The 23,324-nt window shown below is 36.6% G+C and overlaps 1 protein-coding gene across 1 annotated transcript in view; it reads left to right on the top strand.

Annotated features, from left to right (window-relative positions):
• stab2 (stabilin 2) overlaps window positions 1-23,324 on the top strand; it is a 253,190-nt gene that overhangs the window by 119,763 nt on the left and 110,103 nt on the right. Inside the window, exons 29-36 of the mRNA XM_028817445.2 lie at window positions 3,412-3,548; window positions 6,713-6,827; window positions 8,964-9,041; window positions 11,979-12,077; window positions 14,830-14,937; window positions 17,329-17,460; window positions 17,957-18,085; window positions 21,639-21,695. Coding sequence (XP_028673278.2) covers window positions 3,412-3,548; window positions 6,713-6,827; window positions 8,964-9,041; window positions 11,979-12,077; window positions 14,830-14,937; window positions 17,329-17,460; window positions 17,957-18,085; window positions 21,639-21,695 — 855 coding nt within the window. The remainder of the gene's footprint in view (window positions 1-3,411; window positions 3,549-6,712; window positions 6,828-8,963; window positions 9,042-11,978; window positions 12,078-14,829; window positions 14,938-17,328; window positions 17,461-17,956; window positions 18,086-21,638; window positions 21,696-23,324) is intronic.

Here is a 23,324-nt window from a genome sequence, read left to right on the forward strand (position 1 = left end):
ACAGAGTGAGCATTTTGATGATTTGCACTTTGACCATTAATCTCAGACATTAAAAATATGTAACTGATACACAGAGTTGTCAAACTAAAGGTTCAGAACGTACCCTTTACTTATTATAATGGTATTATGAGCCATAATAAACTATAGATATGTCAATGCAAATACACAGTGCTTGTGCAGCATGCATATTAGGTGGCACATGCAGACCTGGGTTTAATTCTGGGCCTGGCCAAAGTCAGAGAGTGTTATGTTAATTGGAAACTCCTAGCCAACGTTCCCTCTAAGCTGCGCTAGCGTGCGCTGGCGCACCAACTGTTTAACCTTGGCGCACAACTTTTAATCCTAGCGCACGTGGCGGCCGATTTGTTAATTTTCGTAAAATCACGTGCCGGCGGACTGCGGCCTGGCGGGAATCCTGTTGCCTGCGTGACTCGGGAGTCTCGGGCTACATGATTCAATCGGCATAATAACGAAGTAAACTTTGGCCTTGGGCGAAGTTGGGCCTTGGCTGGTGTAATATGGCATGTGACCGGTGACCGCGTGATTGGTGCACTTTCCCACCATTCAGCTGGTCTATATTTCAATTAAAGTCCATGATGTTGTCTACTGAAAGGTCGGAAGTTCCGGTCCGGTCCAGTTCGCATTCATAACGTTCGTTAAATTACTGTTTTCGCAAATTCGCAGTAAAAAATAAAAATTTGAACTTTACAATTTCTTTTCATTATTTATGAAAATGTCGAAGCGCAAAGCTCAAGATGAACTGCTATGTAATGCGACAAAGAGAAGCCGCAATAACTTCAAGAAGGAATGGTTAACAGATTATTCGGTTGAAACCATCCTGCCAAATGGGTCCGGACATAAGAATGTGAAACTCGGAGAAATTTTTAAATATCGTGAAACGGAAGACGTTGTTTGTACGTTTTGTCTTAAAGAAGGAGTTGACGGAGAATGGAGTTCAGGAAAGAAATGGGGTGAATGGAAAATTGATTACTTGAAGCGTCACGTAAGTCACAAAATTCATCTGGATGCTGTCACGAAACTTCGAAATCAGAATCGTGGATTCATACAAAATTTTTTAAAAGAAACGCCTGAAGATAGGATTGTTAGACAAGAATTGAATGAACGTGACAGATCGAATCCCGAAGCGGTAAAGGTGTTGATTGACAATGTTTTACTTGCAGTTAAGTTGAATGCATCCATGCTGTCTGTGCAAGAAATTCATGACCATGTGGCAAAATACACAGAAATTCCTGAATGTTGGAGAAGCAAAAATTATGCTTTTGAATTCATTGAATGCATTAACAATGTTGTAAAAACAGAAGTTTTAAATGAAATTAGAGAATCTGATTTCCACACACTTATGGTGGATGAAAGTACAGATATTTCTGTTTCAAAAATGCTGATTATGTACATCAAATTTAGAAAAACTACTGATAAAATTCATAAAACTGTTTTTGCTGGAATTACCAAATTGACTGCTTGTAACAGTACAGCAATAGTTGAGGCAATAAGGAGATTTTATAATGAGAATAACTTGGACATAAATCGCATGGTCATGTTTACATCTGATGGTGCATCTGTGATGCTTGGAAAGCATAATGGTGTTGCTGCTATATTAAGACAATCAATTCCTCACTTGCTAGAGCAGCACTGTGTAGCTCACCGAGAAGACCTAGGAATTGATGATGCTTGGAAACAGTTACCATTAATGAGGGAAATTGAAACTCTCATAAGAACAGTATATACACTGTTCAGTAGATCAAGTGTAAAAAAAAAATAAATTTCAGGAAATGGCCAGTGCTGCAGACTGTGATGCTGTTTCATTTAGACCTATAAATGAAGTTAGATGGCTCTCAAGACACTTTGCTGTACTTGCCTTGAATAGGAGTTATGACATTTTGTTAGAATATTGCAAAGAACAAGTAGAAGAGGACAATGATCCAGTTCACAAATATTGTATTGATAAATTAAGCAAACCTGAATATCGTGTGGCATTACATATCCTATGTGATGTACTTGGTGAACTGGCAGAACTGTGCAAAATTTTCCAGAGAAGTGCTTTAACCACTGTAGAGGCATATCAATTTGCCAAAGCTAAAATCAGGAAACTGAGGTCTCAGTATCTGGGGGAACACGTGCATTTCAGTGACACTGTAAAAGATTTAGTTGCTTCTTCCCCATCTCCAGTAAAAACAGATAACATTCTTAAATTTATTAAGCAAATTTGTGATCATTTGGACAGAAGATTTCCTGCTGATGAATTAAAAGACTGGTGCATATTTGATAAAGACCATTTCTGTAATCAAAGAAATCTGGATGATTTTGCTTTTGGTCATGAAAATCTTGCACAGCTGGCTAAGCGTTACTCTGTCTTGTTCAAGAAAGATGAGAAGATTTTTGCCAAGGATGTTTGTAAAGAATTTTCGGATTTCAAATGCATCGTTTCAGAGAAAATGAAAGCTGGATTAATGAATACATTTCAGGACATACTAGCATTCACCCAGCAGGAGCAGGAGCAATTCAAAGGACTAAATCTTTTGCTTGATGTTTGTGGAACTTTTCAAGCTTCCAGTGCTGATTGTGAAAGGGGGTTCAGCTTGATGAACGCCATTAAAGTTAAGACCAGGAATCGCTTGGACAGTGATCACCTGGAAAATCTTATGCGAATTAAACTGTACACAGCAGCTGGATATGATGTAAATATCAACAGTGTTTATAAGTTTTGGAAAAAAGAAAAGGGAAGAAGAGAAAGACTGTAAGACATGTACAGAAATAGACATTCATGATACATGTACAAGACTTCAAGTTTGATTTTAAGTTACCACACTGTTTCACTTGAAACTTACTGATTTGGGATTATGACTATCTATTGGTAATTTAATAAATTGGTATTAATATTTATAATGCTTAACTTTTGAATTTTCAAGTAATTTTACTTTGTAATTCTAAATAACATACTTTGTAAATGACATACTTCATCGCCACTAAAACGAAGGCCTACAGAAGCGTTGATAAAAAGCGCAATCAACCGATGTTGGTAAAATAACAAATCGAAGCCGGTAAGGAGAAAGTGGCTCACAAGTTTTGAAATTGATAAAATTTTGGCTCACAAAAAAAAAATTTGGCTCACAACACCCAAGTCCTTAGAGGGAACGTTGCTCCTAGCTGCTTCATTATGAGGAAGTTTGCATAAGTACATTCTATGTTTCTTTTTTATTTTGTGCCTCTTTATGTTTTATTTTAATAGTATATAATACAATGAGCCTGTCTATAATGAAGTATATAAAAAGTAAACTGAACTGAATTGAAAATAAAGAAAAAATGAATCAATATTTTCTGTTGAAGTAAATGACTCTCTTAGCATCCTTGAGAGATGCCAGCACTAACTGTGTACTAATTTACATGTTTTAGGATGCCCAGCTTTACCAGCTATTCTCAGAGAGCTCCAATTTCACTGTGCTGGTCCCCTCCATGAGCGCCATTGACAATATGAGCAGTGATGAGAGAGACTTTTGGACAACCAAGGAAAATCTTCCCAGCATTATAAAGTGAGACGCTCTATCACGTGAAAACCTTAGAAATGACAGGGACTTTTGCCAAAATGTGTCCTTCTGGTCAGTGCTAAGTTTCTAGCCATGGTGCTGGGCAGGGTGGTTTTGATAACTTAAGTTACATTTTAAGGCTTTAAAATTGTTTTCAAATGTCCATTTTGTCAGAAAACAACAACTGAGGGGATATTCTAATCAACCATTAAAAAGATAATGATGTCAAAAGAGATAGAAAGGAGTATCCCTCATCCCTTCTCCAAACCTTGGTACCAGATTACCAGATATAATCAAATGAGATGTCTTTCTTTGTTAAAAGTCCTGTTACTCTTTACAGACTCAAGCCACCCTTATCCTACCATATGAGTGTTGGCCACCAGCTTTCCTACAACTCTACACTCAGTGGACTTCAAGCCCTTCCAACTAGGTCACTTATTCATCAGTTCCTGTTGGAGTGGAGTGCATTATCAATGGACTAGAGCTCTTAATGGGGATTCCAAGTAGCCCTGCACCCCAGAGCCATCTATTGGCTTCAAATGACCAAGTCTTCAAGGCAATTCTACTTGCTGTGTGATTCAATTCAATTCACATTCATCATTCCATAAGGAAAAATTTGTTTATTTGTATATTTTTTTTATAGAGACTGAGGCATGCCATACACAGAACATGAACTCTGCCAACAAAAATAACGTTATACAAATAAATATTTAAGAGACAATGTTGTTCCATATGTTTTCTTCTGGGATCCTTTGATCACTAGCAGCCAGGATCCATTGTCACCTCTGGCATACATGAGAGGCCTCAGTGAGTGTAGAGGAGGTGGGGGGATTGGGGGTGTGGAGAGACCCCATCTGGGGTTTGTTCCTATGTGGCAAACCTGGTCTGTAATTCTCCCTTCAGTTGAACCCTTATTGCATTCAGTCACCCCTTGACTCCAAGTGCACTGATGAGCTAACTGAGAGGAGCATTTATGCTCCATTCAGGAAATACTTCAGGGTGTGATAATTTTTTTTTGGCAGAAATATATATTTTTTGTTTATTGTTTAGCTTTTGCAAGAGGGTTAAGAATTAAAGAGTTTGCACATATCAATGTTTTTTCCATATGTTTTCTACAGCAATGCTTAAATTTGTTTGATTTTTCTTTACCACCTTGTTTTGTTATGATGCTCTGTTGCAAGGAGCACTGTTCCTAGAGGATGTGCTGACTTCACTTACGTCACACTTTATAAGCCGATGCAACATCCAAGATTACAGATTCATTCGCATTTTTGTGTATGTTTGTGAAAAGTTCTTAGTATTATTCTGTCTCAGAACAAGATAGTATAAATCTTTTATATAAGGGATAGGAACATAAAGAACAAAAGAGAGGACGAAGTTGTAACTCAAATATGAAATGGACCTGTCATCCAGTTTAGAATTCTAGTCAAATCCGAGGACCCAAAGCCAGAAGATACAATCAAAAAGAGTTAGAATGGCAAAGGAATACACTAACTGCATTATGATTCAATACTTAAAAGATTTGAGACTGCATCTGCCAACCTGTTTACGGTTGCACCAATTGCATCATGTGTCCTGCACTTTTGGGTAATATACCATAGCAACAGTTGATGTGACCCCAGCACCCATTAACAAAACAAAATGGAGTTGCGTCAAGACGTTAAAAATGTACAACTTTCTCAAAACACATGCTGGAGAGAAACTATCATTGGAATCAGATTATTTAGTTTGGAATACCCCAGAATAGATGTATTGATTTTTGAAAATCTCTCTAGAATTTCTCACATGTAATAAATTACAAGCTTCAGTCATAACAGTTTTTAAGACTTCTGCCATCATTCCTTTTCACTTCGAAATGCAGTTTTGTTATTTTGTTTATTCGTTTGTTCTTTTGTTCTGTTTACTGGTTTTGTCCTCCACATAGCTGAAAGACTAATGTTCGCCTTCTGGTCATTTTACTTGTATTGTGGCCAGCCAATACATCCCTCTATTGGCAGAACACAGAGGACATAGTAATCACTTTCATGGTGAAGGATACTCTCCAGATTTCCTGGGGACATCTTGTTAGAGTTCTTCCCACTGGCTCCAGGTGTCCTTGCACTCCTGAGTCCCAGCCTACACTTAAAGGAACAGGCAATCCCCAGGCCAACCCGTTCACCATAATATGTAATATGGACAATGTACTGGATCTCCAAAGATCAGTCTGAGCATATTTTAAAAGGTTAACAAATGCCCACACAATACAATATAAAACTCAACCCTGTGTTAAGTATTAATAATGAATGGATTGATGATGACTTTTTCCCCATATGGTTTTATTTCACTCCTAAATCTTCATGTGATGGGTTTGTGAAATGCCAGCATGTCACATTAGATGCCAATCGCACTCATTTTCTCCTACTTGATGCCATCAAACAGCACATACAGTACATTCATAAAGACTTACCTGTACTGTATGTCCTTACAATGACTTTATTCAGAGTAAGCAAGCAAGAGTGGCCTGAGTGATGTTCTGACTGAAGTTTTCCAAAATTGTTGGGGTAAAATCATTTAAAAACTATTTTTATGCTTCTGTTTATTTTTGTAGATGTGTTTTTATCTTTAATATTTGTAAAGCACTGAGCATCTGGATACATTTATATACATAAATGATGTTGTTTTCACTCCACAATTTATTATCTTTAACAGACAATGCATAAACACTTAAGACCCGAAGCATATCACCAACCAACTTTCAGTATTCATTAGGGATTACAGAGCATTTCATGAATAAATAACAGAATTAAAATGTGCATGTCCCATAATAATGTCAAAATATAAGTCAAAAGGTTTTCCAGAATTAACCAAGAGCCTCGGCACTGTGTCACAAACTGAAATTAAGCCTGGCACAGCAACTAGAATGCAAATTGGAAAATGTGATATACTGTATTTGATAAATACTGCCCCCGAGTGTCCACTTTTAAATATTACATCATAAAAAAAACTTCCATTACTGATTGAATAGCTTTCTACTGCCCAGCTATCTGTTGTTTTATTTAAATATTTAAAAAATGGAATCTTACATGTAAAATAAATTACTGCATGACACATCATGAGTAGTGCATTTAGCTTTAGAAAAAGAATAAATTGCCTTTGAGATACACTAACTTTTTAAAATGATCATTCCCTAGGGCTCACCTCCTGGATGGTGTGTACAGGATGAACGATCTGACAAACCTCTCATCATTGTCTTTTCTGCCAACTAAACTGAGAAACTACTCTGTCCGTGTGACAAACAAAATTGAGGTGAGCCTCCTGAGTATGTTCACCTTACCTTACGTGTCTGAAAAGGGGGCAATGGGTCTTAACACAATGAAGTGTAAGATAAGGAGCTCAAAAAAACTATCTCATCACATTGTCCAGTAGCCCAGTACTCACCACTCATCAGTGCTTTAGTAATTTAAGTCATATGCTCGCCTACATCTTTTGATGTGCCCTTAGCTTTAAAGTCACCAGTTTTATTAAAAACTGAAAAATGTAATTGTGCCCTTTTATTTGTCAGAATATCCACACAAAAGTGTTTTAAAGATAATACAGCACAATAAAGAGCACTGCTGGGGCTGGGATACCTTCTGTGTGGGAATGTGTTTTCATAAAGATCTAGATAGATAGATAGATAGATAGATAGATAGATAGATAGATAGATAGATAGATAGATAGATAGATAGATAGATAGATAGATAGATAGATAGATAGATAGATAGATAGATAGATAGATATCTCAGCCTCCCTAGATATGGCCTAACCCCCAGCCACTACCTGTAGGCTTCAGCCTATGCAGGCCCAAAGTGGGGAGCTGGCTGTTATTCAAAATGCAGTGAAAGTCTAAAAATGTTTTACAAGGGATAGAAATTTGTTAACCTCTGGCTTATAGAGGCATTCCAAACAGGAATCTTTATAAACTGAGGATTAATTTCCGAGAATTAGAAAAATATGACAAAAAGAGTAAAAAAAGATTTGCCTTAAAAGGTACTGCAAAGGAGAACACATCTCAAAATGCAAACCAATAAGCAGAAACTAAGCAAAGACTCCAGTAATCAAAAAATAATCAACAAAAAGCAATAATTACAAAACTCCAAGAAACAATCAATGAATCCCTGCTGGAACCCATTCCCCAATGAAGGCAGATGGAGGAGGACACAGTGGCAGTGATGTCAAGGTAGCTTTCTGCAGTTTTACCTATAAAACAAAAGCAATGGCTGCACATTTAAAGATGTGCATTAGAACACAAATAAATGATAAACAAATGCAACAGAAATTGTATAAAAACATGAAAAATAAATAAACATAGCCAGGAAGTCAAACCAAACTAAACACCATGACTAAAACAGTATGAAAAAAGCTAAGTCAAGAAAATAAAGCAAAAAATCAATACCAAGTTCTGTCGTGTAGTTGAACTATTTAGACATACCTTACACAATGCACAATGCTATAGACAGCACTGGTTTTAAGTGCCACCAGTATGACATCAAGAACACGACCCGAGGCTACACCACTGATAACTAGCTGTTGTGTCTGAGTGACAGCAAGCCAAAAATGGCGGTACCCATCTGAAAACAAATTGGCATTGTGGTATAAACGCTAAATAAAACTCACTTTACATATTTGACTGACACCTTTATCCAAGGCTACTTACAACATTTTACTTTCAATTGGTTTCCTTTCTTTTGTTTTTCCAATTGGAGCACAGGCTAGTGAGGTGATTTGCTTGTGGTCAGTCAATGTCAATAGCAGGAGCTGAACTCAAAAACTCAATGTTTGAAGTCTAAATCCTTAACCACTATATCACACTGCATTTCTCAAATACTAATTCTGGAAAGAAAACACCAAATGATTCTCCATACATCAAAATCTTAATCATTTGTACTTGCATGAAAAATTAGTTTGACACAAGTCACTCATTGTAATACTCATATCATCATAATCCTCAGTCCACATTCACCTTTCCCTTTTCAAAAGATGTAGGTCCCCAAAGTCTCTTCTACTACTTGGAAGGCTTATTATTATTAGAACAATTTCGACAGGAATAGTCCATTGAGCTTAATTCTATTCACCTAATTTCTTCAAAATAACATCAACTTGAGTTTAACATTTCCCTTAAATTTCCCTCGGGATCAATAAACTATCTATCCAAAAGCCATTAAAGTACCACTGTCTACCACGATATACGATAATTACTTTATGTGAAAAAATACTTTCTAAAATTACAGCAAAATCTTTCAACTGTGCCCCTGTTTACATAAGATACCTCAATTTTGTATCATGTTTATCCATAACTGTTTACTAATATTTATTGTAATCTAGAAGGAAAATTTTATCTTGTTGCAATGATATCATGCATACGGTACCTACCAATAATCTATTCAAATTGTGTTTATTCAGACAGTAGTAATTGAAGATGCCGCCATCTCTGCCTCTGATATAGCAGCCACCAACGGTGTAATCCACATAATTGATAAGGTAAGACAAAGTTTTTCTATAAATCTCTTTATCAGTTTGTATCAACAATTAATTTCTTAGACAAGATTGTGTTGGTACAGTGTTTCTACCTTACATCTCTGTGGAACTGGGTCTGAATCTCAGTCCAGTCTCCATGTGTGTATTTCTCACATTCTTTCCTCCACTATGTTACCAACCACTCTATGAATTAAGATATCATTTCAAAGATAACACACATCCAGGTTTGTTTTTTGATGTGTATGGTTTATCTTTTAGGTAAGAATAATCATTCATGTCCTTCACTTTAAAATGGAAGTCTGTAATACAACATAATAACACACTTGATGCAATTCAGGGAATCTTCCTATCTAAACTGCCATGGGGGCAAGACTGGGTGCCAGTCCAGAACAGGGCCTGCTTACATACACACTCACTCAGACAAGGACAATTTAGACTTACCCATCAACTTCACACGCACATCTTTGACTTATTGGAGGAAAAGTTAACCACAGAGAGCAATCACAAGCCGCAATTCAGAATCACCATCTGCTAAACACTACCCCAAAGTGTTTGACATTTATACTTATTGCTCCTGAATGACATCAGCTTGTTTGCAGAAGCAAAACATGCCCTTCCAATTGCCCACCCCTTCATCTTGAGTGGCTTCTATTGCTTATTAGTGAATGGCATCAAATGGACTAAACTCACTCTTTGTCCTATCACAGTGGGTTTTCATTCCAACCAGTCCATTCCTCTTATTAATAATTAATCCCACTGATTCATTAGCAGTTTGTGTTTATTTTATTAATCTCAGAATTGTGTATATTTGTCAATGCTCCCTTAAGTATATTCAGGTGCTAACCGGGCATTGACTTCAGTGTCATATTCATCTATTAATTCAGCTAAATGAAGAGACAGGTAAAAATGGCACTGAAGATATTGCTTACCTTTAGCAATCAATGTTTTGCGCACCTTTGTCTGCACTTCTTGTAGCATTCAAGTATAATTAAAGGAGAAAACCCTACAGAAAAAGACAAATATAAGAAAATGTCAAAAACCAAACATTTAAAACTATAGGAAAGAATACAAATATTTAGTCATTTCTTAGAATTATTTATATGGCTGATTCCTAAACAAAAAGATTAAGAAAAAAGTACGAATGGGGCACTAATTGTGAAAGTGATTTTAATGAAGAGCTTCAGTCATTAGGGTCGTAAAGAACTGGATTTGAAAACGAGTGTCTGTGATTAGAAGGCATGGTAGGCTTTTACTTTTTTTTTGGTACAGCAACTGAATGAAAGCATTCAAAGCGGGTGGTCTTAAGGCAGAAATTTTGCTACCAACTCAGTGTATCCAGCTGGTTGGGAGCTCTGAGGATGGAAAGAGAACTCAACAAATAAAATGAATTACAATGATTATTGTTGCGAGCTTCCATGTGGATTTCCTCCTACAAACCTAAGATGTTAAGGCAGGCAATTTCAAACTTCCCAACAGTAAGAGGTCTGTCATTATTTAAGTGGATAGCATAAAATTGTGATCTTCTAACAGTTTCTTTTATTATGTATTTATTATTTTTTACTATTTTTGAGTTTGTGATGGTGACAACACTGTTCCACCATTAGGGTTTTAATTTGTCATGATGCCATTTGTTTAAGTGTGTGACGGTATAGGGTGTGCTCACATAGTTTTTGTAGTATCTTATTCAAGGGTGAGCTGCTTGCTTATTAATTATTATTCAATATTTAATTCAGTGATGGATAAAGAAAAGATCTTATTGAGCACTTTTGACATTTGCTTTTTTCCACATGTTTGTTCTAACTTTAAGTGTGTCTGTTTCCTTTAATTTAGTTGTAGTACTAGGGTGTTGTACCGTGTTAGCCATTATGAATGTGGTGAGAAGTCAAGCAAAATTATACCTTTTATTGGCTAACTAAACAGATTACAAAGATTACAATATGCAAGCTCGAGGCCAACTCAGAATAAAAGGTGTCATTTTGCTTGACTTCTCACTTTAATTTAGTTGGAAATCTTTCTGTCCTCCAGAGTTTTGACCCTGCTCCCCCAGTTTTAACTATTTTTTTCTTTTTTATTACTCTTCCACTTTTTGTCATTAAGTTTCTCTACCTCATTTTGATGCTTTTAACCTTTCTGATTTAACTTTTGGGGAAACGATGTTGTATGGAAGAGTTTGTGTGGCTATTGATAGTTTGGTATTACATTTGCTGATGGTTCTTAGCCATTACCAATTCTGAAGGACAGCTCTGTATTGGTTTTTCTGGTTGGTATGGTAGGTTGGTATAGACCACCACCCAGACAGGATGGTTAAGAGCTTTCCAGAAGTTCACCTGGACCATTATTCAGGTTGCAGGACTACACAAATTTATGGATTAGTCCTCTGGGCCTATCAGAAGCAGCAAAAGGTTGCCATTGTACTCCAGCACAGTTATGGATGCCTGGCCCTTTAAGGAAACAGCTGTATGTCTCCCAGAAGGCCATGGTCTGGTTAGATAGCCAGTGTCTAGCCTTCCAAATTCAGCTTTTAAAAGTACTTCTGACCTGTTAGCTAGGCAAGCTTGGAGTCAGGCAAGAAGAGCAAACAACAGCTTATCCACTGGGGGGAAAGGAGTGACTTGAGGTCTGGAGTAAGGCAAAGAGGTTGGAAGATGATTGACTGTGAGTACAAGTAGGCCCAAGAAAGGCATTGGTTTGGTTATTTTTGTTTGTATGTTACCTTGTACCCCATCTTTCCATTATATCCTGCCAGAAACCCATGACCCCAGTTTTGGTTTAACTTTGGCATGACTGAGAATTATTCAGAGTTTGGGTGTTGCACCCTGCAGTTCATATTATATACTGTATATATTTTGTAAAAGGGATTTCACCAAAGTTATGTTATTGCTTGACTGACTGATTAGTCCATCCTAAATCGTAATTGTTTTTTTGTTTTTTTTGTTGAAGGTGTTGATCCCAGATCACAAATACAGTGAAGCCTTACCCGATCTCCTCACCAAGCTGGGACAAATGCCTGAATGCTCCATTTTCCGAGGCTACCTTATAGTAAGTGGTTCACTAACAAGGGTAGGTCTCTTTCTGGAGAAAAAGAAGTGATATGAAGCCTAAAGTGTGTCATTTTTTCAGGTGTATGGATTACCTTATCAGCACTTGCTTGTTTGATTTAGAAAGTAGGCAAAATCAGCAGGATTTAGAAATTCAAGCTTTGTCTAGTTATAGTGGACAGCTTTTATCTTTTAGATCTCCTTGCCCTCTTTGCTGTATTCTTTTGCCCTTCTTGAAATACGGCATACATCTACTATTTTATTTAAATCAAGGGGGATCAACGTAGGTCCTGGGGGGCTGCAGTGAATGCACATTTTTGTTTTAACCCAGTTGCTTGTTTAGAAAACGGTATTTGCCAATAACAGGTATTATTGTAGATTTTTTTTTTCCTTTCCAATAATATCATCCAAATGATTTAAAGCATAAAACAGATGAGTAATTTTCAGTTCTTCGGTTTCTCTTCAGTTTCCTTTTGAGTACTATATTAAGCCAAATAGTGAATAATGAATATACATGGGTGGAAATGGAGAAAAGCTAGATGGAGAACTGCTGGTTTCTTTGTCATTTACATCTCATTACTAATAAGTAGCAATTAACAACAGAAAACACAGCTCTTTAAGACTAAAGTAAGCAATTAAGGGTTCAAAATCCCAACATGCAAGACAACTAAAATGAAGTAAAAAAAATGCCACTTGAGCAGTTAGTGTTTCATCAGCAACAAATGAGTTCTCACTAAGCAATTGGGTTGGAAAAAAACCCAATTGCCCCTGCAGCTCTCCAGGGCCAACACTGCTCACCCCTCATTTAAAGGGCCTGAGTCTTAAATCGAAAATCAATTAAATGAAGTTAATTAGCAGCAAAAAACAATCACTAATTAAGAAAATGGTTAGAATGAAAATCTGAAGCCACAGTAGCAATCCAGGATCAAAGATGGGTACTGCTGATTTATATCAAAATACAAAACCAGAATTTCAGTCCTTTTCATGAACACAAATCCGTGACAGTTGGGTAACATTTTTATGATTAATTTGAACAAGTTAACCTTTCCTGGAAAGTTCCACAATTTCTTTGATTAGGACAGAAGGCATTTTACAAACAAGACGGTGCCATTTAGACCCTCGTTAGTTGCTAAATTAACTCAATATCTTATTTTCTGGATTTTAAAAGCAGATGATATGATCTTCAACTAGTTCAGTCCAACAACATTTGCCAATACCATTAATTTAGGTTTTGAAGACCCCTGAAGTACTTGTCTCTACCGAACCACTTGGTAATCTATTCCATGTGTCTATGCGTTAGGTGAAAATTCTTTTAAATAGCAATCATGATCACCATTCTAACGTTTCTAAGATAGACATCCTTTTATTACAACAAGTCTGAGGGAACCATTCATATGGTATTCTCTAGACTAAGTTATTATTATTAACTTATTTAACAGATGCCTTTATCCAAAGTGGCCTACAATGTTTGAGGTACAACTGGTTACATTTCATTTGTTTTTTCCAATTGGAACACAAGCAGGTGAACTGACTTGCTTATGGTCACACAGTGGCAGTAGTGTGATTTAAACCAACAACGTCAGGGCCTGAAGTCCAAAGCCTTAAACACTACACCAAACTGCCTGCCTGTTATGGACCCTAACATGGGAGAACTTTTAGCTTATAAAGCCAGGATAATTTAAGAGATACATTAGGTTGCACCAGTCAATATACAGATAAATAGTGTAATCCATAATGCATCCTATATCTTTCTATGTGTAAAGGTTACAAAATATATAGATTAAGAATCATTGCCAAATATCATTAAATAAGAACTTCTTAGGGTTAGGGTATACCGGAGGTGCCCCCTGCCCCAGATGGCTCCATTGTAAAGTACCAGTGAGGGCATTTTCTTTTATAGAAAATGCTTAACTTTAGAACTTAATTTCTCACGGCAAATTGGTATATACCACATTTGTGTAAAAATAGTTTTGATTTTAAAAATACAGAACAACTTTCTACATCTCTCCTTCTGTACTTGTTGAAAAACCAAATTTAAATTAAAAAATGTGGGTTCACCTGAAGAACACCATTATTAAAAAGTCCCCCCACAACCAATTTTGCATAGATTTGCACCATGAATGTCCACTTGCTGGGTGATGATGTTGCTAAACCACTCAGGGCAACAGATTAATTCCTTGAAACTTTTAAAATATTTTGGATCGGTCACTGGCCAACTTATTGTATATTTTATTTATTGAGGTCTGTGGTTATGCCATACAGGTAAAAGGTTGAAGTGGGTTAAAATGATCACTACATTTATTAATTATTTGAAGGCATCTCTTTCAAATTGATATTTGACTGCTATATTATTTAAAAGCACCTTTTGAAATATGTTGCCTTCCCACTTGCTGCCATGCAGTTCATGTCTTATGAAAGGAGCTCCCCACCCATCATGTATGTACACTATTTGCAGCATAATGGTGACAAGGACAAATTATGTACTGGTTATGCACAGATAGATGTCATTTTAAATTCTGTTTGCTGCCTTTGGACATCATTGACAAAACAAATGCTTAAAACTAGCAAACTCATTCTGAAGTATTCCCTAGAAAGAGAGTTTTATTTCTTAGTTGCTGTCAATGTACAAAACTTTTTATCATTTTATTTACTGTTTTCACATCTTGTTGAACTCTACACTAAATGTAACAGGGCTACAAGAAACTATGACCATTTAAACAGTATATACTAAGAATTTTTTTTATTTTATACAGCAATACAGCCTCATGAAAGACATTGAGGGATCAGATGGCTACACCTTGTTTGTTCCAAGCAATAGTGCCATTGAACTTTACCTGAAGCAAAAAGGGACTACATCTCTGGTATGTAACAAAAAGTGCTTTATTTAATATTTGTCATGTCTATTAACAGTTAGATTTAAAATCCTATCTGTACCTCATAGTGGTGAGGGGGTGACGTGGGTCATGTGGTGTAATGTAAGATGGGTTGTATACCCCCAGAAGGTTCAACCAAGTTGAGAAGGAACACAATGTCTCTCATTTTACCCAGCAAGTCTGATTATGTTAAAGTTCTAACAGGACTTTAGCCAGTCACTGTTGGTACTCAACTCAGTAACCCACACCTGGTACGTCTGATCTGGAAAAGGCATAAGAAATCTCTAAAGATTGGGCTGTCATTAAATGTCCGACTATGACGAAAACATTTCACACTGTGCACATTCCACACTCACTCTCTCTTCAAGGCAGACTGACTCCACCTACCTATGGACGAGCTCATTCATCAAGTACGACATTGTCTGCCTCCAGTAGACAAAGTGAATCATGGACACACACCTGAAGTGGACGTCTAGTGAGAACATCATTCTGGGCAGTTGAAATTCTGACAATATCATTGTAGGAGCTAGCTTTGTCCTTATCAAGAAAGTTGCCGCATTTGTCCATGACATCAAGATTTTCTCTCCTTGACACACCATGCTCACTTTCACAATGCTGAAAAGTAAAGAGATCCTTATTGTCCATGCTCTAATGCCCTCTTAGATATGAGGAAAGAATTCTACAAGGATTCCTTTACTGCCAATAAATCATCTAAGGTCACCTTCAGGTTCATTGTGGGTGACTTCAATACCTGAATGCGAATAAGAAAAACTCTGGTCATCCTTCATGGATATCAACCCAGAAACAGCCATGCTTAAATAGTTTCCACCACTTTGAATGTCTAACCCCCATGAACTTCCACTTGCTGATATTGACCTCAGGAAAATGTCTGGTGGACCCCATCATCTATGCTAGGAAGTCCACGCACAGACACCAAAGCCATATTGGGTTCCACATAAACGACAGATGCAAATGCAGTAGTGGAATGGTTGTCCCTCAACCTCAAGAGACCAATCACATGGTGGTCTAATGGTGCAATAAACCTCTTCTGGGAACAGTGAAACATTCCTCTGTCCAATGCCTGCTGTTAACATTGTAATCTCTTGGTTATCCACATTGAATGGCCTCCTCTGGGAACCCAGTGCTCCAAATGGGCCTATGAGATTTGTGCCGTAATGCTGAGTAATGGATCATCTAAGTAACTTAGTAATATCCAGATTTAACATCACTTAGTCAAGTTCTTATGTTCTTTTATACTGGTATGATCAAGAGTCAGTCAGGGAAGACTTACTGTTGTTATAATTATGGAGCATTTTTTGTAAACAGGAAAAGTAATCAAGCATTTTTAACTAAAGATATACATTCCTGTTTTTGGTAATAATTTCCAACACACTTAAAGACACACTAACATTTTTTCACTGTTGAATTCTTTCAGTATTGCACTTTATAAAAGTGATATCACTTTTCTGCAACCAATTCTGCTATAACATTTTTGTCAAGTATAATAGCCTGCCACTTAGAAAAAGTATAAAGGAGTTGCCGCAGCACAGACACTTCAATTCAGTGTCCAGGGATGACATCAGCAGGTGAATAAAAGAGACCACTGAGTGCAAAGTGTATGGATAATGAGGATGACTGGCTGAGAGCTTTTAGTGGGAGAGCACCAGAACACCAAGTGAGATTGGGGGGAAGAAAATGAATGCAAGGAGATCAGCAGGTTTGTCATTTTTGGTTGAGGCTCCTGTGGCTGTTACAGTCCCTGGGCAGGAGGGATTGATGTAGCAGGAGAATTAAATAAATGTGCTTTTATATGTTGCTTCCTTCATTCCAGTGCTTGTCATAATATACATACATAAAGGTTAACAACTTTAAACTGCATCTTGTGACTTGCAAAATTTCTGAATTTAACATTTCACATTGCATTAATTGAGAATTGAGTGGTGGTTCCCTCCATGTCCATGAGGTTTTTCTCCCACATCCCAAACATACTGCATACTTTAATTATTTCATGTCATAAAGCCTAACTTGGCAGCACAAGGCCCAGGCTCTCATAGTGCACACATACACACATTGACACATTTACACTTTTGGGGGCTAATTTGTAATCCTCAGTTAAACCAACGTGCAGATCTCTGGGGGTGTATATTACATTATGTTTTATAGTGCCTGTTATTGTAATATTTATACAATTATTACTATGTGTTTTGTATTATTTTTGTCTTATAGCACAAAAAGGTAAATTAATTCAGTGCTTCAGATTTTCTCAGTCCATATATTTCCATTGGAATCACCCAATCAGGCTTGACAGTTTTCAATTTTAGCAGTTGTGTATTCATTCCACAATCATACAATTTGATTTTTGTTTACTGGTTTAAATAGGAAGAGAACCAAATACGATACCACATTGTCCTCTCACAAAAGTTTTTGGAGCAGGATTTACACGATGGCATGCATGAAGGGACCATGCTGGGGTTTTCATATCAAGTTGGGTTTTTTCTCCAAAACTCTCAGGTAACAATGTGTATATTTTTTTCTTTTGCTTCCTAGGCATTTTGTATTAGTACACAACTCATCAGTAAAACCTGTTATCACTCAGGAAGTTAAGATTAGGAAACATAAACAATAAATATTCCAATAAAAAATTGCAAAATAAATAAGGCATGTAAAGTAACAACTGTTCATTGTAAAAGTTTTATCAAATGAGTGTGGTTTGCTATGTAATGATGAACCATCTTGGAATATTTCTTGCCTTTCACGCTAAAAGTAATAGAATAAGCAGGTTATTCAAATGGGGAAATAGAAAGCAAATGTTTACTTTTCAATGAAGTATGGAATATTAAAAAGAAGCTATTGAAATAAACTAAATTTATTTATTTTACAGTGCCATCTTCCCCTAGCATAGATCACTTTGGTTTTATAGACTGTTTTACCATCCATCTTGGAGATTCTGTATGTCATTCTTTCGAAATAAAACGTTGCTTCTTTCTCTCTGTCTCTGTGTCCTTAGCTATTTGTGAATACAGCTCAAGTTAACTTTACAAATCAGTTGGTCAGGAACGGAGTGATTCATGGACTGATGAATGTACTGGACGTGCAGAAGAATAGATGTGACAAAAACATCTCTTCCCCCGCTGAGGTGCTGAAACCTTAAAATTGCAATGATTTCTTTTGTTAATGCTATAAAATGTCATCTTGACTAAATTCTTACTCATACTGAATTCAATAGCATGTTGTTTTCCCCAAAGATTGGCTGGTATTACTGTATGTGTCAACCTTGCCATATTCACTTGGCACAGTAGGAAATTTGAAACTGTGTGCTGAGAAGTCGTGAGGAAGTCATGTAATTCATCATCCCCTGCGATTCCTAGTTGTGCAGTTTGACATTCTTGAGGCAACGAGATCCAGCAGCTGCAACTCATTAAACTTGAAGTCATATAGTGTGATGCCAACTTTAACTCTAGCTCTTGTTAAATTCGTCCTGACTTGGCATCACACCTTTTTTGTTTTTTAGTTAGTACTATGATTCAGCTGCTAGTAATGGGCATTTTGATTCCTTTTACTGAATCGATTCTTTCGAACTAACCTTAGTCTTTTGAATTGATTAATTTTTCATTATGTAAAGTCTGGAGAGTAGGAGTGGTCTCCCTCTAATCGCATCACAAATATGTAATTTAATAATTCATACATTTATATATATGTGTATGTATGTATAATTCAATATTTTACATGATGGTAATTCAGATATTGTTTTGTTTCAGTACACAAAGCACGACAGCACATTTACGACGCATAATTAAAATAAGATGTTACGTTACAGAATCAAAGAGTGAAAGCAAATGTTGCGACTCGTTCATCTTTATTGATTTGCTCACCATTCAAATGATCAACAATCATACAACTGGTTCTTGGGTAATAATTTGTTCACGAATCAAATGGATGAGAATCGTGTGCCTCATCTCTTTGAAATAATTCAGTTTGAACTCAAAAGATTCAAATAATGATACATGGCCAGAGCAGTCAATAAGCAATAAACAAATTTGCCCTAAAGAAAGGTTTAAATAATTAATTAATTAAATAATTTAAATAGTTTAGCAAATAATTGTTAGAAATTAGAATAATATTTTTATACAGTTTTGTGTAACTAATTTGTTGAATGTACAAAGGGAAAACAATATGTAATTTTTTAAATTGTTTATATATTCAGTTTGAAACAATTCCAATAATGAATTGTATAAAACAAAACTATTAATACACGCTAATATAAATGTGTTGGTACTATTTTGTACTTGTATGATGAATGAGAGAAACATCAGTAACAGAGTGATACTGATATACTTTGAACTCAAAAGAATCATAAATGAAGCGAGTCGAGACTCCTGATTCAGGTGATTCTTGTGCATTTGCTTCTGACATCTACAAGCATCAGTGAAGCGAAAGACACTTACATGTGCTTTAGCACTCTTGTTTAGCTCCACTGAATTGATTCATATGATTTACTGAAGAGTGCTATTCAAAAAGGAACAAATCATTTGCGAGTTGCCCATCAATATCAGCTACGCAAAACCAAAAAAAATAAAAATACTTTTTTTCAGAAGGCTAAAAATGAGCCACTAACATGTCTTTAAAAGAGACAGGTAGACTAAACAAAAGAAAACAGAACATTGTGCCACTGAAATTGTTAATCTAACAAAAAGTTGTTAAAAAAATAAGGCCTTACAGCAGTGGTGTAGCTAGGGGCGGGCGGAGGGGGTGGTCTGCCTCAGGTGGCACATTTTTGGGGGCGGCATTATTGGCCAAATGGCTCAGTACAATTCGTGTGTAAGCAGCAGGGTTCAGAAAAATATCACTCATGAATGAAAAAAGTAAAATTCTCTGATTTTTATCCACAAATGCTTCAAAAATAATTCTCGGACTGTCCTTCTGTGATGGCATCACATAGCAATTGAAATTTATGAGGCAATAACAAAAATAAGCATAAACATTACACCAATAATAATTTCTAGGAAGATAAACAACTAATTTATAATTTATAATTTCGTTTTGTTATCAATCCAAATGCGTTCTTGCTCTGCGCAGAAAACATCCCCACCTATCACTTGTACACTACACTAGTTCTGGTTTTCGCAGCGTAATTATATTAAACTAATAATCAGAACATGGCTTATCAGTGTGTCTATACTATATTCTTGTCTAGTTGACGCTTATAAATAATTATAAGTGAAAAATTATTGCTGTTTCTCTATTTATGAATAAATCTATGTAAAATGTATCTTAATTTTTCTCTATACGTCATTTTACTTTTCTATTTAAATAAGTTAATATTTTCAGATATGTTGGAGGGCGGCAAATTGAAGCACCGCCCCGTCCTGAGCGGCACGAACTCTAGCTACGCCACTGCCTTACAGTGCTTGGATCAAAAAGTTCAATTTTTGTCTCAACAGAGGACAGAGAATCTTCTTCCACATGCTCTCAGAGTCATTTATATGCCATTTGGCAAACTCCAAGTGGGAGTTAGGCACTCTTATCATAAACACATGCATGTTAGATTGTTTGGTGACTCTAAACAGTCAAGATTTAAGTGTGTCCTGTGCTGTCTTGTTCTGTCCCCAGTGCTGCTGGGAAATATTCCTGCCCTAACTTCTAAAAACTGAACTTGGATTAAACAGGGTTAGGGAGTAATATTATAATTGTTTGTTTTTTGTTTGAAGCCTGCAGATTCATATTTTGAGAACTTTTATGTATCTGGTTTTCTTTTTAGTGGTTCTTTTATAATTATCTTATTGTTATCATCGCAATGCTATTCTGTTCTCTGATTTTGTTGCTGACAACAGCATTTTTATGCATACCTGGCTTCAGCCATGTTGATGCTAACAGCAATGCCTGTTGCAAGTCACATGATAGTTGGGAGCACAACTGAGACTGTCACAGGGCTGCTGTTTACTATGGCTGTACACTGCTTTCAATGTCCAAGGTTTGATACTTTTCATAAAAAACAAACACATAAACAAATGTGGTCAGGGAAGAAATGAACAGCTAGTGAAAGGACTCATTTTGCCTTTGCTAAATCCGATTTCGACTTTGGGTTTTATTTTGATGCTCAGTTCTCTTTTGTTAATTTAGTATTCTGTTCTCAGCTTATTTTTGGTGTTCCTCTCTTGGTTTGTCCCTAAAAATGTTCTTCATTTCTGATTTTATCATCCTAAATGTTGATTTTTTTCTAGCCTTTCCAGATAAGGCATTACAGTAATATCCAAAGCTGCTTTGCAGATAATTTGAAAATGTTTTTTTATTGTAATACAGGTAAAGGAATACTTCACTTCTTTATCTTTGTATTTCGTTTGGTTTGTCTTCCAGCTTCTTCTTTGCCTTTGCAGCAGCTGAAGTCCTTTTGATAACTGGGTGAAGGTGTGATAGCCTTTACTGCTATAGGCTTTCTCCTTTGGCTAACGAGGCTTTCTGTCAAAATGAGTGGTTAAGCAGTTCTTTAAGATTCATTCTTACTTTAACCAATAATAGAACTGTGTGAACTGTTTAATTTTTACACTCTAAATTCTTTCAATGCTGTTTTTTGTGTTCAGATTATTGCTTTTTCCAGGGAAACAGTTTAGACTGAGAATTGGTTAATATCTGATATACAGTAACTCTGCACAGAATTAAATTTTTTTTTTACTATTTTTATACTTTTAAAGGCAAAATGTACATTCTGCCACTCCCTGGCTTCTTGCCCCTTTGGGACCGCACCTGTGGTAAGTAGACATAAACAAAAATATACATGCATGCAGAAAAATATGAATATGTTTTAGAATTTTAGATAATACTAGATAAGGTACATTTTAATAGCAAATAATAAACAATTATTCTATTACTTGTCTAGCTCTTGCCCTACATGTACCTTCAGCACCATTCCTCTGTATCTACAGTCATATGAAAAGTTTGGGAACCCCTCTTAATTCTTTGGATTTCTGTTCATCATTGGCTGAGCTTTCAAAGTAGCAACTTCCTTTAAATATATGACATGCCTTATGGAAACAGTAGTATTTCAGCAGTGACATTAAGTTTATTGGATTAACAGAAAATATGCAATATGCATCATAACAGTGCTTTTGTTATGACCAAGTAACTCAATTTTTGTCTCATCAGTCCAAAGCACTTTGTTCCAAAATGAATCTGGCTTGTCTAAATGAGCATTTGTATACAACAAGTGACTATGTTTATGGCATGAGTGCAGAAAGGGCTTCTTTCTCATCACCCTGCCATACAGATGTTCTTTGTGCAAATTGCGCTGAATTGTAGAATGATGTAAAGACATACCATCTGCAGCAACATGTTCTTGCAGGTCTTTGGAGGTGATCTGTGGGTTGTCTGTAACCATTCTCACAATCCTACACATATGCCGCTCCTGTATTTTCCTTGGCCTGTCAGACCTGCTGGGTTTAACAGCAACTGTGCCTGTGGCCTACCATTTCCTGATTACATTCCTTACAGTTGAAACTAACAGTTTAAATTTGCATTTAATCTTCGTCTTTTTCTTTCAGCTGTTTCTGTTAGGGGTCGCCACAGCAGATCATCTTTTTCCATGTCTTCCTATCCTCTGCATCTTGTTCTGTCACACACATCATCTGCATGTCTTCTCTCACCACAGCCATAAACCTTCTCTTAGGCCTTCCTCTTTTTCTCTTCCCTGGCAGCTCTGTCCTTAGCATCCTTTTCCCAATATACCCAGCATCTCTCCTCGGCACATGTCCAAACCTATGCAATCTCACCTCTCTGACTTTGTCTCCCAACCGTCCAATTTGAGCTGACCCTCTAATGTACTCATTTCTAATCCTATCCATCCTAGTCATACCCAATGCAAATCTTAACATCTTTAACTCTGTCACCTCCAGCTCTGTCTCCTGCTTTCTGGTCACTGTCACCATCTCCGGCCGATATAACAAAGCTAGTCTCACTATTGTCCAGTAGATCTTCCCCTTCACTCTTGCTTTAAAATGCATTTAATAGCATCTAAAAATAAATGTTGACATATCTCAAAGGCCGTTCAAGATATGGGCGGCTTGGTGGCACAGGGTTGGCACTGTTTGTTCACACTAAGGAGACCACGGTTTGCTTCCTGAATCCTCCCTGCATGGAGTGTGCATGTTCGCCCCATATCTGCATGAGTTTCCTCCTACAGTTCAATGACATGCAGGTGAATTGGTGACACTAAATTGGGTTGTGGGTGTGTTTGCCCTGTGATAAACCTAGCGTCCTGTCCGGAGTCTGTTCCTGCCTTGTGCCCTGTGCTGGCTGGGATTGGCTCAGTGGCCCTTGTCTGGATTAAAAAGGTTAGAACATTACATGACTTCAAGTCTCAAATTCAATTCAAGATATCTTTA

The sequence above is a fragment of the Erpetoichthys calabaricus genome, chromosome 1 (genome assembly GCF_900747795.2).
Source record: "Erpetoichthys calabaricus chromosome 1, fErpCal1.3, whole genome shotgun sequence".
NCBI classification, from domain to species: domain Eukaryota; kingdom Metazoa; phylum Chordata; class Cladistia; order Polypteriformes; family Polypteridae; genus Erpetoichthys; species Erpetoichthys calabaricus.